This window comes from Chiloscyllium punctatum, chromosome 3, assembly GCF_047496795.1.
Source record: "Chiloscyllium punctatum isolate Juve2018m chromosome 3, sChiPun1.3, whole genome shotgun sequence".
NCBI classification, from domain to species: Eukaryota; Metazoa; Chordata; class Chondrichthyes; order Orectolobiformes; family Hemiscylliidae; genus Chiloscyllium; species Chiloscyllium punctatum.
Genome location: NC_092741.1, coordinates 90,182,981 through 90,198,778, shown reverse-complemented (window position 1 = coordinate 90,198,778; position 15,798 = coordinate 90,182,981). Strand labels below are relative to the sequence as shown.

Below are 15,798 nucleotides of genomic sequence, written 5' to 3'. Positions count from 1 at the left end.
AAATCTCCATCATCATTTTGAATACCCTTTTTAAGATAATCTTATTCTTTAGTTGCATTAGTTCTGAACCTGCTCGACAAAGCTACAGTACTGAATCTTGTTTCAAAAATTAAGTTGCAATCTTAAAAAATGTTAGCACGTCAGAACATTTGTTTAAACTCATAACGCTTGAATTTCATTAAAATCACATAACAAAACCCAGGGCTTTAAATGCCAGTAACTAAAGTTATTTAATGGTGCTGTCTCAGCAAAATATAAAGCAAATGCCATCTAAACACTCTAGTAGAGATTGCGACAACAGCACATTTCCCAATTGTACCAATCTAATTGCAGGTTACAGGCTTGCTTTAAACATTTTTTCTGAGTTTCTGACCCACAGGCTGGAAGTATTTTGTGTGGGAAGTCTGCCTCACAGTGCTGAAATCTAGGACAGTAGATTACTGGGGAAGTGAGATAATAGGAGATGGAGTTCCCAGTCGTGGGGATGGGTCCGATTGTGGTATGGGGAGCAAGCGGTTGGTATATATGATGGTATTGGAAGGAAGGCATTGAGGTAACCGGAGTGATAGGGTTGGGGAAGGTTTACTGAGTTGCTTGTTGGGCCTGGAATAAATGAACATGATCCTCCTGGCTATAAAGACATTCAACCTTTCTTATTCAAGCTACCAAGTTTCCTGAAATCTGGGAAACCCAACCATATATGGATAAGAAAAATCAGAATAACTGTTAAAACAAAGGCACAAAGTATCATTATAATCAAATGGCTATTGTATATGATAATTAGATCCTCTAAATGAATTCATAACCCATATCTTGGCCAGTCTTCATTAAAAGCAGAAGCAATCAGGTTCTACGTGGATTAATTTCTGTTCCAGAGTTTTTGCATCTTAGCCTCTGACATAACCCCAATCCAGCAGACTTTAGCAATTAAAATGTAACCCTTATTACAAGATTGGATCAGTCTGTTCCTTTATGAAGTCAGGTAGTGTACTGAACTTCTTATTAGAGATGTTTATCATTACCAAAAGTTAAAAATCACACAACACCAGGTTACAGTCAAATAGATTTATTTTGAAGCACCAGCTTTTGCAGCGCTGCTCCTTCATCAGGGGCTTGTGGCACCAGGTGATGAAGGAGCAGCGCTCCCAAAGCTAGTGCTTCAAAATAAACCTGTTGAACTGTAACCTGGTGTTGTGTAATTTTTAACTGTGCACACCCCAGCCCAACACCAGCACCTCCAAATCATCATAACCAGAAATGTAACTCTTCCAACCATGTACACATCATGGAGACTATCATAACTTCATTCATTGTACTTGACATTTCCACATTTGAGACAGTTGATTAAATTCATCAGTCAATTTGGTAAGTAATTTTAAGTAACATTATTATTTTAATATGAAGTTGAGAAGTTAATTACCTTTTCACCTTCAAACTGCTCTGGAAGTCTCCAGTAAAAAGGCTCATACAGAAGATGTTTAATTACTACATCTACATTAGCTACTATCTCTGGATGCTGATGAAAGACACCATCAGTTGTTTCACGGTCATTGAATTTATTTACTATTTTCAGTACAGTCTGGTCAGGATTCAGCATCAGCTTCAAGAGAAAAAAAGATAGTTGTTAGATGTGCTGAGAATGTAAAATTCCAGTTAAGTCCTGACTATGAAAACATGCCTTGTAACAAGTTGAAAGCGAACAGCAAAACATGTGCTAGCAACATTAACTGAACAATGTTAGGTCAGTGATTCATGGCAACATATTACTCAGACAAAATAAATCTGGATCCAGATGTGGCTGTAAATCATGGTGAGCTTTTTTTTCTATTCAATGAAAACTGAAAGATAGTTTCACAATAATTCAAAGCACAAATAACTGTTTAAGGTCAAGGCTGGCATAATTATTAAGCAAACTAGGTAGTCACCTAATAAAAAGAATATCAGAGTGGGAGACAGCACAGTAAATATATGAACAAACTATTCATGAAATTCTAAGTAAATACAGCCTTCAGCAATGGGAATGAAAGGTCTAGATCTGCTGATTTACATCCAAATATACTGACATATGTTTCCATATAATTACATTAGTCTTTCCTAAATTTTACATTATATTCTTCATTTTGTTTATGTGACAATTACATAAATTTGTCTATCCACATGACTATAAAAAACTGTGAAACAGTAAATAATATAAAAGCATGTAACTTAATCTGGCCCACTCTATTAAAATGATTATTGGTTGTGTAAGTTGTGTATGAAATGATTCATCACAGGAAGACAAAGTATTGCATCATGTGACCATGTTACAGATTACAGCGTCCATTTCTTCCACTACAACTTCTGCAAAAAATGTAGAATATTGGGAATGTACAAACAATATCATTATATTCTTCTTTCTCACGTAAAATAATGTTCAATTACTAGAAATAGTGGAATTTCTATTAAAAGTGATGCACAATACTTATTTTCCATAGTTTGTTGAGAATTGGAGAAGGTTTGTCTTGGCCTGAGAGTACCTGAATGCTCTTGCTCTGGCCCCGATTACATTGGAATATTGATAGATTGACCTGACATTTCCTACTCGTGATTCCTGATATAGTCAATTTGAACATAAGAACATCAGAAGTGGTAGGAATAAACCTCCAGACTGCTCTGCCATTTATGTGATCATGGTTGATCTTCTCCCTCAATTATACTTTTTAACCAATTCACTTTATTTCTCAAATCCCTGAAAGAGCAACAAATTATCTATCTTATCCTTGAACATATTCAATAGTGCAGCCTTGTTATAAATGTGTAAACTGAATAATTATCATTTGAATAATTATAATTTTGAAATGGAAATAAAATTTCAGTTTTGTGAAGGCATTTTTTAAGAGGTCAGAAAGTAATTTAAAGCAGTGAACTAAAAATATCATTACCAAGAAAGTCAAGTGTAAACTTGACAGGGATTGAGTATCTGTAAGGAATATTGCTATGATAGAAGTTGAAACATTGTTTTGCTATTTTTAACATTTTTAAAATAGTATTACATGTAGATAAAGCTTTGTTTGTTTTCTAGTGTTACAAACGTGTGCTTTTGTTGACATACATTGGCAGCCCTTGTGTGAATTTGTTCACAATTGCAAAAATTAAAAGTTAAAGTTATGATCTATCCAGCCAGGGTTTACTCTGGGGTCTGACTTGTCCAGTACTACCTTCAGCTGGAATTATAGCACCATCCACAGACTCAATATCATCCAAATTAGACGGTGAACAATTTCAAAATATTTCACTGTATAGAAGTGAAATTGAACAACTGCATCGTCATCTGCTCTTTTACATCTTTGATTACCAATTTAAAAAGCCTTAAGGAAATGTTATATCACAGAACAAAAGAAGTGTTAAAGTCTTTTACTAAACCTGTTTTCAAAATTTTAGACCCTAAACAGAGATACACAAAGTTTTATAGTATGTACATCAAATCATAAAGTACAATTATAAGATGAATATCAATTACATTGCAGAGTAAAGTTAAAACCAACTTAATCATTATCTGCAAATATATTTCAATTCAAATTAAATATTTTACTTCATGTTTCAATTGTTCACTTACAATTACAAAAGCAATGTCTGGGATTCTTTTGACTTCTAATAGATAAATCCAAAATAAGCAGTAATAGGACACAGGAGATAGGTCAAGTTACAATACCCTTTTGGAGATACAAAGTTTTCAAAAGTATTTCATCAAATGTGAAACAGCTAGTAATTCACTCACTCTCTTGCGGATCAGTCCTTTTGCCTCAATACATTGTGTAGTCACACCTGAGCAGTAACAGCTACTGCATCCATGAGGATTGTTTAAAGAGAGTGTAAAAGCACCAGTCTTGCACCTATCACAACTGATGCCCTCCACGTTTACCTGCCCAACAAATAAAACAGATTTCTTAAAATATCAGCAGTAGCATTCTGTAGCATTTGATACTAAAATGCATTTTAAAAAATAGTCTTGTTTATGACTGCATGTGATATAAGGCTCAGAACGAAGCCAATCAGTCCACCAACTCTGTAGCAGAATTTATGCTCCATTTGAGCCTCCTCCTGATTTTCCTTACCTTAATCTAACATGATAACCCTCTACTATCTTCACTCTCACATGTACTTCTAGTCTCTCCAGAAACATATAAATACTATTTGCTTCAAGCACTTCCAGTGGTAGTAAGTTTTAAATTCTCTTTCAATAAAAAAGGTTTTTCTGAAGCCTATGTTGGACTTTCTGCTATTTATCTCAAATTGGTGGCCTATTGTTATGCTCTTTCACACAAGACAAAACACTCTTGCCTTAATTCTTCATCTCACTTCGAAAGTTGTTAGAGGGTGGAGAGTGGGTAGAGAGTAGAGATATGGGAATTGTTACCAGCCCCTGGAAGATTTCAAAGGCAGTTATAGGCCCTGTCAGGCTCAGAGCATGACAGCAGTGCAAAAGGGCCACTTTGTGCTCTGAGACTTGGGCCTAACTGCAAGAAAAGCCACAAACCAAACACTTCAGGCCTCCCCTGTGCACACACATTCCCCATGCCCTATCAATGCTGATCCATGTCATCGACCTCAGCTCCATGACCCCTTCACTTGTGTCATAGGTCTTATCCTAATTTATTGTCAAACAATTGAATGCCTGTTAACCACAAGTCTCTGCCCTAATATTCTCCATATTATCAATCAGTGAACCCCATTTGAAGACATGCTGAGATTTAATAAGGCAAAGTTCAAATTCATTCCATTAAAGGATTCATCATTTTCTAAAATTAAAATGATTGATTAAAAACATCACCACACCCAATTTGCTACAACTATTTAATCTCTTATAAAAACAAACATTTAAAGTTATAACCCTATTTCAAAGACTTTCTTAGGACCTGGTGCTGTCAATCAGACTATGAATTGACAAGTACCCCATTGGATGACTAGAAGACATAGGAGTAGAAATAGGTCATTTGACCCATTAAGCCTGTTCCACTATTCAATGAGATCATGGCTAATCTGATAATCCTCAATTTCATTCTCCTGCCCTTTCCCTATAAATCTTGATTCCTTTATTGCTTAAAATGGATCTTTCTCAGCCTTGAATATACTTAACAACCTAATCGCTAGTCCTCTGTGTTAAAGATTCCACAGATTCATAACCCCCTGAGAGAAGAAATGCCTCCTCAATTTTGTCTTAAATGGATAATCCCTTACTCTCAGATTGTGTCTTCTGGTGTTAGATTCTCCCACAAGGAGGGAACATATCAAGTCCCCGAAGAACCTTGTACGTTTCTATAAGGTCATCTCTCATTCTTCTAAACTCCACTGAGTACAGACTCAAACTACTCAACCTCTTCTTGTAAGGCAATCCCTCCAAATGCAGAATCAAATAAGTAAACTCTCTCTAGACTACCAGTGTATATTCCAAGTGTGAATGCAGTAGTGTCTTTTATAATTTAGTGAGACATCCCGATTTTTATGTCCATTCCCTTTGAAATAAAGGCCAATATTCCATTTGCTTTCTCTATTGCCTTCTGAAATTGCATGCCAGTCTTTTGTGATTTATGCACCAAGACCTCCAAATCCCTCTGTACTGCAGGTTTCCACAGTCCTTTGTTTTTAATCATTCATGGGATGAGGGTGGCACGAGGTGGGCTAGCATTTATTGCCCATCCCGCATTGACCAGAGGGCAGCTGAGAGTCAACCCAATTGATATGGGTTTGGAGTCACATGTAGGCCAATCCAGCTAACGATGGCAGATTTCCTTTCCTAAGGTCTTCCTCTATTTGAATAATATTCAGCTCCTCAATTTTTTTTACCAATGTGCAAAACCTCCCATTTTAAACATTATATTCCAGCTGATAAGTTTTTGCCCACTCACTTAACCCAGCTATATCCCTCTGCACACTCTTTGTATCTTCTTCCTCACTTGCCTTCCCACCTATTTATATATCACTCACAAACATGATGATAGTGCACATGCCTCACCCAAATCATTAATAGATAATTAATATATATCTATGTATATAGTAAATAATTATGCACCCAGCACTGATTGCCATGGTACTTCACTAGTTATAGGTTGCTGTCTTACAATCTCCCATCCCTTACCACAACAAATGAACATACCTTATTTAGTAGCTTATCATGTGGCATCTGATCAAATGTCTTCTGGAAATCCAAACATACTACTCCACTTCATCCTCTTTATCTATCCTGCTTGTTAACTCCTCTAAGAGTTCTAATAAGTTTAACAGGGATGACTAAATACTCACTGGATATTCCATGATACCATCCATTAATAAATACGAACTTACCTTACAGTTACATTGTCCACTGTATTCCGCACATGAGCAAATTCCAGCTTCATCACATGTTTGCTTCTCTGTCCCTGCCAGATCACAGTCACAGTGCCAGCACAGTGGATAGTTCCAGTAACCTACTCTGCATCGGTCACATTTCTCCCCTGTGAACTCTGGACGGCAGAAGCAGCAGCCTGTTGCATCATCACACTGAAGGTTTAAAGATCCCACAACTGTACAGTTACAGGGCTGAAAAACAATAGAAGACAATAAAGGAAAGATGTCTTTTAAAAAATTTGGGAAAATGGTTATCTTATTTAAATCTACAATGCTATGAAATATGAGTGAAGTGATGCGACTGAACTGGAATGACTATCTAAATAGAGTTTTATATGTCACCATCATTGCACATTAGTGAGATCAGGTTTACACTCAGGTGAGTGAACATTAACAGTCTTTATTAAACATAAATACATTAGTGAAAGTCAACCTCGCCCCAGAGGACCATAAGTTTATGGTCCCATTAGAGAGCACAGAATGGTGGTAAGTTTATTCAGAGGATCACCATGTCTCGCAAGGGGCAAGCCTTCACAGCATCCTCAGCTGATCCAGGAATTGGATTTGTGCTGTGTCACTCTGCAGCTATCCAGCCAATCCAGATAACCAAATCCCAAAGGGATAATGAGAGGGACATATATGGAATGTTACAGGCACAGGCCCCTTCTACATGATATAATGTTATTATGACAATGCGCCTCACAAAGATGGTCAGTAGCTATTATTAGAGTATAGGTACAATTAATCCTTCCCTCCACAACACCCATCTTAGAAGATCCTTTTCTTCCTCATGCTGTCATGAGAGAATAAAAGAGAGATCAGTTTTGGAAATCTGGTCGGCATGGACAAGTTAGACTGAACGGTCTGTTTCCATACTGCATGACTCTGAGGATCAGAAGATGAGTTTTGAAGGGTCAATGGTACCCTTTTCTAAACAACTGAACTCAAAAACAACACTAACATGAAACCTGGGTGCAAATTGTATGTTAATCTTCTTAGCCAATGAAGGCGGGTATTGGAGCAAGCACAATCAATGGATTGGGATGGAAACACTCTAAAAATTTGAAAGTGACATGCATCAAACCAAATATTCTGCCACAGTGGGGTCTGGTAACCTAAAGATGTAGATAAAGGGAGAGTTTACCAACATCTCTCATCTCTTATAGCCCTAAGTGATGCTCTGCTACTTTCAGAACACAATAACATAACACAGAAAATTGGAGTAGGCTGAATTGCCCCCAGGTCTACTCTGAAGTTCAATATCAAAATCAGATAATGCTGGAGAAACACAGCAGGTCTGGCAGTATCTGTGGAGAAAGAAGCAGAGTTAATGTTTTGAATCCGGTATGACTTTTCTTCAAAACAGAGGAAGAGTCTGAAAAACTCCACAGAAGTTGGTATTCTGTCACTAAGCCACCCCTTATTTACACATGGGGAGTCCTTGATGCTGACCTGGCTTCCTCAGAGCCAGCCTTCAGAGTGAACATGATGTCTGACTCTTCTGTTATTTTTTTTCTTCATGCCCTGTTTATATTTATTTTACCTCCACACTACAGTAAAACAGCAGTCGTGCTTATTTTCCCCGGCACCCATGATGTATGTGCGTAGGTGTCAGACACAGAGAATGAACAATGAGCGCATAAACCTTTATTCATATTCCACCATCAGGAAGAAAGGAAAACTCCTGAGCGGCCAGTGACAAGCAGTGCCCTTCTCATCAAAGGGCAATACTGAGTGACTCTTCTGTTTTTATCTGTCAGCCAGGGCTCCCTGATTGGACTAGATTAATAGCCCCAATAGGGAAATCATATACTATGAGGTCCACCTGCTGACCTCATTATAATCACTACAAACTCATAGTGACTAGAAATGTTAACTCTGTTTCTTTTTGCAGAGATGCTGCCAGACCTACTGACTTTCTCCAGCATTTTCAATGCTTGTTTCAGATTTCCAACAGGGGTATATTTGCTTTTATTTGAGCATGAACTTCAATATCATGGCACCTCAATTCCACTTTCCCACTCATCCTCATTTTCCAAAGTTTCCATGGATTACAAAAATTTATAAATCTCTTCTTTAAAGGGACATTTTAATTGGGAAATCCAGTTTTGTCAATATACAATTTGAAATTCACCTTTTGTTTCTTATCTGTCTATTAATGAACCTCTCCAGGAGTTTAATGAACATTTAACTGTTATCAACTGAGTTGTTGACTCCATGTCCCTGGTTGTGAAAACACCAGTGTGCCCCAGAGAAATCAGGACACTGATATATCATCCAGGGGCATCATTTTTATAATATCCATGCCCAAACTCCTGTGCACCACATCCACACCTCCCCACCTCAACAAGAGATTAAAAAATTAAGCTTCAGGTGAGAGAATGAGTAAAAGACATGGGACAGAATGAGTTTGACTGACACAGAGAAAATAAAGCATGTACTTTTAAAAATTTCTTTTGCATACAGATAACATCGTAGGGCAGTATATATCAGTGCTAGTGATTAAATCAATGACATAGTGTAGGATTGAAGTCACACTTAGATCAACTATAATTAGTGGACTGAATAAAAGCAAAATAGCGCAGATGCTAAAGATTTGAAATGAAAACAGAATGTGCTGGAGAAACTCAACAGGTCTGGCAGCATCTGTGAGAAGCAATTATTTTCTCGTGTGCAATGACTCTTCTTTGAAACTGGGCTGGTAAGTTTCCTTTCATAGTTAGTATTTTGTAGTCATTTTCCTATACCAGCCAGGCTTCATAAGTTCTCCAATTTAACATAATGGTGCTATAGCCTCCGAATTATTATTATGGTGTCATAAACATTAGATTACAAGTTGGTGAAGAATATGAAAGGGAGAGAGGGAATGAATGCAATCACCAAAATAACATGCAGCAGTGACATTCCTGCCTCTGAGAAAGAGTAATGTGTAGTTTATTTCATCTACATGGGACAAGCAAGTATTTGACCCAGTTGGTTTGCAACTTTGTTCACTCACTACAGAAGGATTCAATGTAAATTCATGCTAGTGTTTCCCTCCTCTCCACCAAATAAATCTAGCAAGAGACTGTGAAATAATTTATTTTCAGACAATCAAACTACAAGCCCAGTCCGTGCCCTACGCTTTCATATTTCACTGTAATTATATACTTCCCTCTTGCCTGCAGGGGAGGAACAACTCAAGAAGCTTGACACCATCCAGGATAAAGCAACCCACTTGACTGGCACCACATCCGCATGCATCCACTTCCTCCATCACCAACACTCAGTACCAGCAATGTGTACCACAGAAATTCACCAGAGCTCCTTAGACTGCACCTTCCAAGACCATAACCACTTCCACCAAAAGAACAAAGGCAGCCAATACATGGGAACTCCACTACTTGCAAGTTCCCCTCTAAGCCACTGACCATCCTGATTTGGAAATATATCATTGTTTCGATATTGTCGTTGGGTGAAATCCTAGAATTCTCTCCCTAACAGCATTGTGGATCTACCTATAGCAGATGGACTGTTGCAGTTCAAGAAGGCAGCCTCACCAGTATCTTCTGAAGACCAACTAGATAGGAACAAGCAATAAATGCTGATCAGCCTGTGACATCACACGAGTGATGAAACAAATATTTAGAGCATCCATTTTTAGGAGGTCAGTACGTCTCTTCTCATTCACAACAGCCAACTATTCACATTATAGTCCTTACAGGAAATGCAATTCTCTCCTGCTTAATAAAGCCCCACCTTGGACCCTGCTCAGTATTTGTAATTTGCATTATTTGAGGCTGGCTCAGGTTTCTGACTCCAAACAAGCCCATGGCAATCTCATGCCTGGATTACAGAAACATATGCAGAGTTACAGCTATTGCCTGCTAAAAAGCTCAAGGCTTTAGTCTAGGGAAATTAGGGGGATGGCCCCTCAAGAATTTCAATTTTGACACTTTATTGGATATTTTAGAATCTACAATGAACAAGAAGATTGCATTTTATATTTCATCTAAAAACACAAGTGTCATTTCTTCAATTTTATTGAAAACAGATTTTTCTTTGACAGCTAGGAATTAATAATAATACTTCTTAGTAACTCCTTCCTCCCAAAAGTAAAAGAAAAAAGAAGTTTTCATTAATTTTCAGCTTTTTAAAAATGCCAGCAATGAATAAGATATTCGAGGTCCATAGTGAAGGCTGTAGGAAACAAATTCAAAATTATCATTTCTGTCCTGTGTTTCCAGTTAAATTTGGCATTTATTCCAATCCTCAAAGCAAGTAACATCATATTTTCCCCTCCCAGTACAACTGATTCTCACCTTTAACTGATGGTATTTGAACACTCTCTGTACTGTTGTTTTTATTCACTCACAGGACGTGGACATCTCTGGCTAGGCCAGCATTTATTGTCCATCCCTAACTGCCCACAGGGCAGTTAAAAGTCAATACATTGCTGTGAGCCTGGAGTCACACATAGGACAGACCAGATAAGGATGGCAGATTTTCTTCTCTGAAGGTCATTTGTAAATCCAGTTTTTTTTTCTGACAATCAAAACTGATTTCATGTTCAACATTAAACCTTAACTCCAGATTCTTTTGTGAATTCAAACTCTACCATGTGCCATGGTAAGATTTGAACCCAAGTCCCAAGGAAATTAGCAAGTTTCTGGATTAATAGTCTAGCAATAACATCACTGGGCCATCGCCTCCTTATTGCTCCTCGTCAGTTCACACATGCCTTCTCTGCATAACTCCTCATATCTTTATGAGCTCACAATTGCATTTTCCATCCTACTATCCCACTGCAATTTAGTTGGTGTGCTCCCCATTGCTCTCCCCACCAACTAAAGCATTAACTTTGGGATGGCATGGTGACACAATGGTTAGCATTGTTGCCTCACAGCACTGTTGCCTCACAGCACCAAGGGCCTGGGTTTAATTCCACCTTCCATGTGGATTTTGCACATTCTCCCCATGTCTGCATGGGTTTCCCTTGGGGTGCTCTAATTTCCTCCACGCTCAATTACCCATAGTATTCAGAAATGTGCAAGGTAGGTCAGTTAGTCATGGGAAATGTAGAGCTACAGGGATAGATAGTGGGGTGGGTCTGGGTAGGATGCTCTTTGGAGGGCCAGTGTAGACTTGATCAGACAAATGGCCTACTTCCACACTGTAGCGATTCTATGAGTCTATGATTCTTTGTAGTATCACTGCCACAAGTCCATGAAATCCGCCTCCTTCCACAAAGAAATAGTGGAGATGTGGACCAAGTATGTGACAGGGAGAACTGTAATCATCATATCATCTCGACTAGAACAGTGATGGAGATGAGCAGGGCAATGTCTCAAGTATAACTTCTAAATTAGAAAAGGACTATCTTCCGTGAGATGAGAAGAGATTCAGCCAAGGTAAAATAGTAAGTAAGACTAGTGGCAAAAACCAGAGTAAAGGGTAACCTCAAAGGAGAAAATGTTTTAGGTTCTTTCTAGCAATGGCAAAAGGGAACAAAATCCAGAACCCATTGGATGAGGTGAAACAAAAGAAGCTGATGCATGAAGCCTTCAAGCAAGAGCCAAGATAAACAAAGTAAGGTCAGTGTAAAGATTAGCAAGAAAAGAGACTTAGCGAATAGAATGGCATTTAACATAGAAAAATGAAAAAATCCTCAACTCTCATAAATAAATAACAAGGAGGTTTATGCTTCGAGGTGTAGGGAGTGATTTGAATAATTAATGAGTACTTTGGATCAGTGTTTATTAAGAAAAAAATGCTGTCAGAATAGCACTAGATACAAAAATTGTATAAGTCACAAATGGGGTGACAAACAGGAAAGACTACATTTATAAGTTGCAATGCTTAAGTTTATAAGTTGCATAGTTCAGATGGTTTGCACCCCATGTGGCTAAAAGAAGTGGGAGTGAAGTAGTAGAGGGTCATGCCATCATCTTCCAACCTTCCCTGGATATAGAGGTGGGGCAGGTCAGAGGATCAGACAGTGGCAAATGTGACCTGCTACTGTAAAGTGTATAGTGTATTCCTAGTTACTATAGACCAGTAAATTTAACATCAAGGATAGGCAGTTTTGTGGAGGTATGGTGAGTCAATAAATAATTCAGGGCCGCAGGCTAATAGTCTGGGGATATGGGGTCAAATCCCATTATAGCAGATGGTAAAGTTTGAATACAGTTAAAGTCTGAAATTAAACCTTATCTAAAGGTTATTATAACATTATAATAAAATGGTTATCATAAAAACCATTCTGGTTCATTCATGTGTTTTAGGGAATGAACATCTACCATTCTCATTTGATTAGGCCAACAAGTGACTCCAGATCCTCAATTCAAAAATAGCCTAAGCAAGCCACTCATTGTACCAGACACGGAGTCTGATAAAAGGAACAAAACTGGACGGCTCACAGGGCAATAATTAAAACACCAGAAAAACAACAGAAACAGCCCTGTCAATTTATTATCAAAGAAAGGAAAATTTGAAAACATATCTTTTTTAAAAACTTTATAGTAACTATTACAAAAGTAACATTAACATATGGTAGGTCACCCCTCAACCTCCTATGCTCCAGTGAAAGAAGTCCCAGCCTCTCCTTACAACTCAAATACTCCAGTCCCCTCCAATATTCTCGTAAATCTTTTCTGAACCCTTTCCAATTTAATAAACACCTTTCTACAGCTGGGTAACCATATATACATTATTCCAAACTCCACTTTCCCCATAACTCTTGAGTCCCTCATTGATTTAAAATCTGTTTACCTTACAATGAATGTACTTAATGACCTAGTGTCTGCAGTAAAGAATTCCACAGATTCACTCCCCTCAGAGAAAAAAATTCCTCCTTATCTCTGCCTTAAATGTGTGACCCCTTATTCTGAGGTTATGCCCTAAGGTTCTTGACTCTCCTACAGGAGAAACAACTTTTCAGCAACTAATTCCCCACAAAGTTGTTGATTTTTAACTGCCCTTTGGGCAATTAGTGGTAAGCAATAAATGCTGGATCTTACCAGTAACTTCCACATTCCATGAACAAATAAATTGACAATGTAAACGCAAGATTGAATATTGATGAAAAATGCAATAATTTCCCAATGCACTGACTGGAATTCAATAATTGAAGAAAATTCCTACAGAAGTTCGCAAATGAAATTAAGAGTACTAGAAAAATTAATCTCTCCATTACAGGATACCAATGTTAGCTTGCTAAGCACGGTGGCACGGTGGCACAGTGGCATAGTGATGTATAAGAAACTTTGGTCCAACTTGTCCAGATACCCTAAATTAATATAGTCCCAGTTACAAACATTCGGCCCATATCCGTCTAAACCCTTCCTATTCATATACCCATCCAGATGCCTTTTAAATGTTATAATTGTACCAGCCTCCACCATCTGCTCTGGCAGCTCATTCCATACACGTACCACCCTCTGCATGAAAATATTGCCTCTTAGGTCCCTTTTATATCTTTCCCCTCTCACGTGAGACCAATGCCCCCTAGTTTTGGACTCCCCTACCTTGGGAAAAAGACCTTGTCTATTTACCCTATCCATACCTCTCATGATTTTATAAACCTCTATAAGGTCAGCCTTCAACCTCCAACGGTCCAGGCAAAACAGCCCCATCCTATTCACCCTCTACCTATAGTTCAAACCTTCCAACTCTGGCAACATTCTTGTAAACCTTTTCTGAACCCTTCTTAGTTTAATGACATATTTCCTATAGCAGGGAGACCCTCCAGGTGTCAGTCTAGTAAATCTTTGTCACGTTCCCTCCATAGCCAGAATACCCTTCCTCAGAAAAGCATACCAAAGCTGCACACAATACTCCAGATGTAGACTCACCAAGGTCCTGTATAACTGCAGCAAGACATCCTACTCCAGTAGTACAATCTTCTCACAATGAAGACCATCATAACTTCTTCACTGCCTGCTGCACCAGTATACTTACGCTCAGCAACTGGTGTACAAGGATATCCAGGGCTGGATGTACTTCATCCTTTCTCAATCTGTCACCTACAGATAATAGTCTACTTTCTTGTTTTTGCTATTAAAGTAGCATTTATCCAAATTATATTTCATTTGCCGTGCATTTGTCCACAAACTCAACTTGTCTTATTCCAACTAAAACATGTCTCCACCCTCCTCACAACTCACACTCGCAGCTTTGTGCCATCTGCAAACTTGGAGATATTACATTTAGTTCCCTCTTCATTATATTGTGAATAACTGGGGTCTAAGCACTGATCTTAAATTAAATCAATGGGACTGAAAGTTGACAAATCCCTGGGGCCCGATGATCTTCATCTGGAATGTTGAAATACATGCCTAGAAGGTGAAAAGTAATTGTCAATCGGTGAGAGATTGGAAAGTGGTGATGTCCAAAAGGACCTGGATGTCCTTGTTCATAAGATACTGAAAGCTAGCATGCAAGTGCAGCAAGCAATGGCTGTTGGAAGCTCAGACTTTACAAATGTTTATGGATTGATAGATTTTTGATTAACGACGGCTTACAGGGTTAATGGGGTGTCATGTTTGATCAGCAATGATCTTATTGAATGGAGGCCAGGCTAAAGGCAAATGGCCTATTCCTATTGCTACATTTTCATGTTCAATGTCCCTAATAGACAAAGTGAATTCACCAAGGAACAGTTACTTTCAAAATTAAAAAGATCTTGGTTATGGAATTATTGCACAGAGATTCATGTCCAGAATCCCCCACAATGTGAGTACCACCTACATGTGTAGCATTGTAGACAACCATCCTGCAGGAACTAGATTCATCCAGGAATTTAATGTATTTGATAGCAACAAATTATTAGTTGAACTAACCAAAGCCTGGGAGTAAACCTATTGTCTATCTTGTCAACTGGGAATGGTGTGTGACATGCCAAGAGAAAAAAACTTCAATAGTTTAAAATTAAAATCTTCTAATTTTTCTGCTTATGAACATTTTTTTCACAATCTTTGTCAACTAACTAAGCAAAATAAAGGGATGCATGTATTAATAAGAACTTTCTGACAGTCAAAAAATGCAGTTATTGAAAAACTTACTTTACATCCACTGACAAAGTTATGACCCCAAAAGTTTGCAGCACATTTGTCGCATTTTTCTCCCACAGTATTTGGAGGGCAGATACACTGTCCAGTTTCTGAATCACAATGATTGCCAACATGGGCACATTCACATGCTTTATAGAGAAAATAAAGAAACAAATTAGCATTCCTGTTATCATTGACAACTTAGCTGTCAAACGTTTTAAGATACGGCACAACATGTATGAACAAAGATTGTAAGATTTCAAATCTTTGTGGCAATGATTGAAAATAATTGAGAAGGAATTCAAGTTTGTGAGGAGGAAGTAACAAAAAGCAAGAACATGGAAAGTATCACGGTTTCAGAATTTATTAGTCATTGTTCATGATTTTTTCCCCACTATATCCTTGT

At 38.0% G+C, this 15,798-nt stretch overlaps 1 protein-coding gene across 3 annotated transcripts in view; it reads right to left on the bottom strand.

Moving 5' to 3' along the window:
- Positions 1–15,798, bottom strand: part of lama2 (laminin, alpha 2) — a 387,170-nt gene that overhangs the window by 130,249 nt on the left and 241,123 nt on the right. For all 3 annotated transcript variants that reach the window (XM_072556030.1, XM_072556031.1, XM_072556033.1), the window contains 4 exons: positions 15,405–15,541; positions 6,322–6,555; positions 3,758–3,901; positions 1,421–1,600 (listed from right to left, as the gene is read on the bottom strand). In XM_072556030.1, coding sequence (XP_072412131.1) covers positions 1,421–1,600; positions 3,758–3,901; positions 6,322–6,555; positions 15,405–15,541 — 695 coding nt within the window. The remainder of the gene's footprint in view (positions 1–1,420; positions 1,601–3,757; positions 3,902–6,321; positions 6,556–15,404; positions 15,542–15,798) is intronic.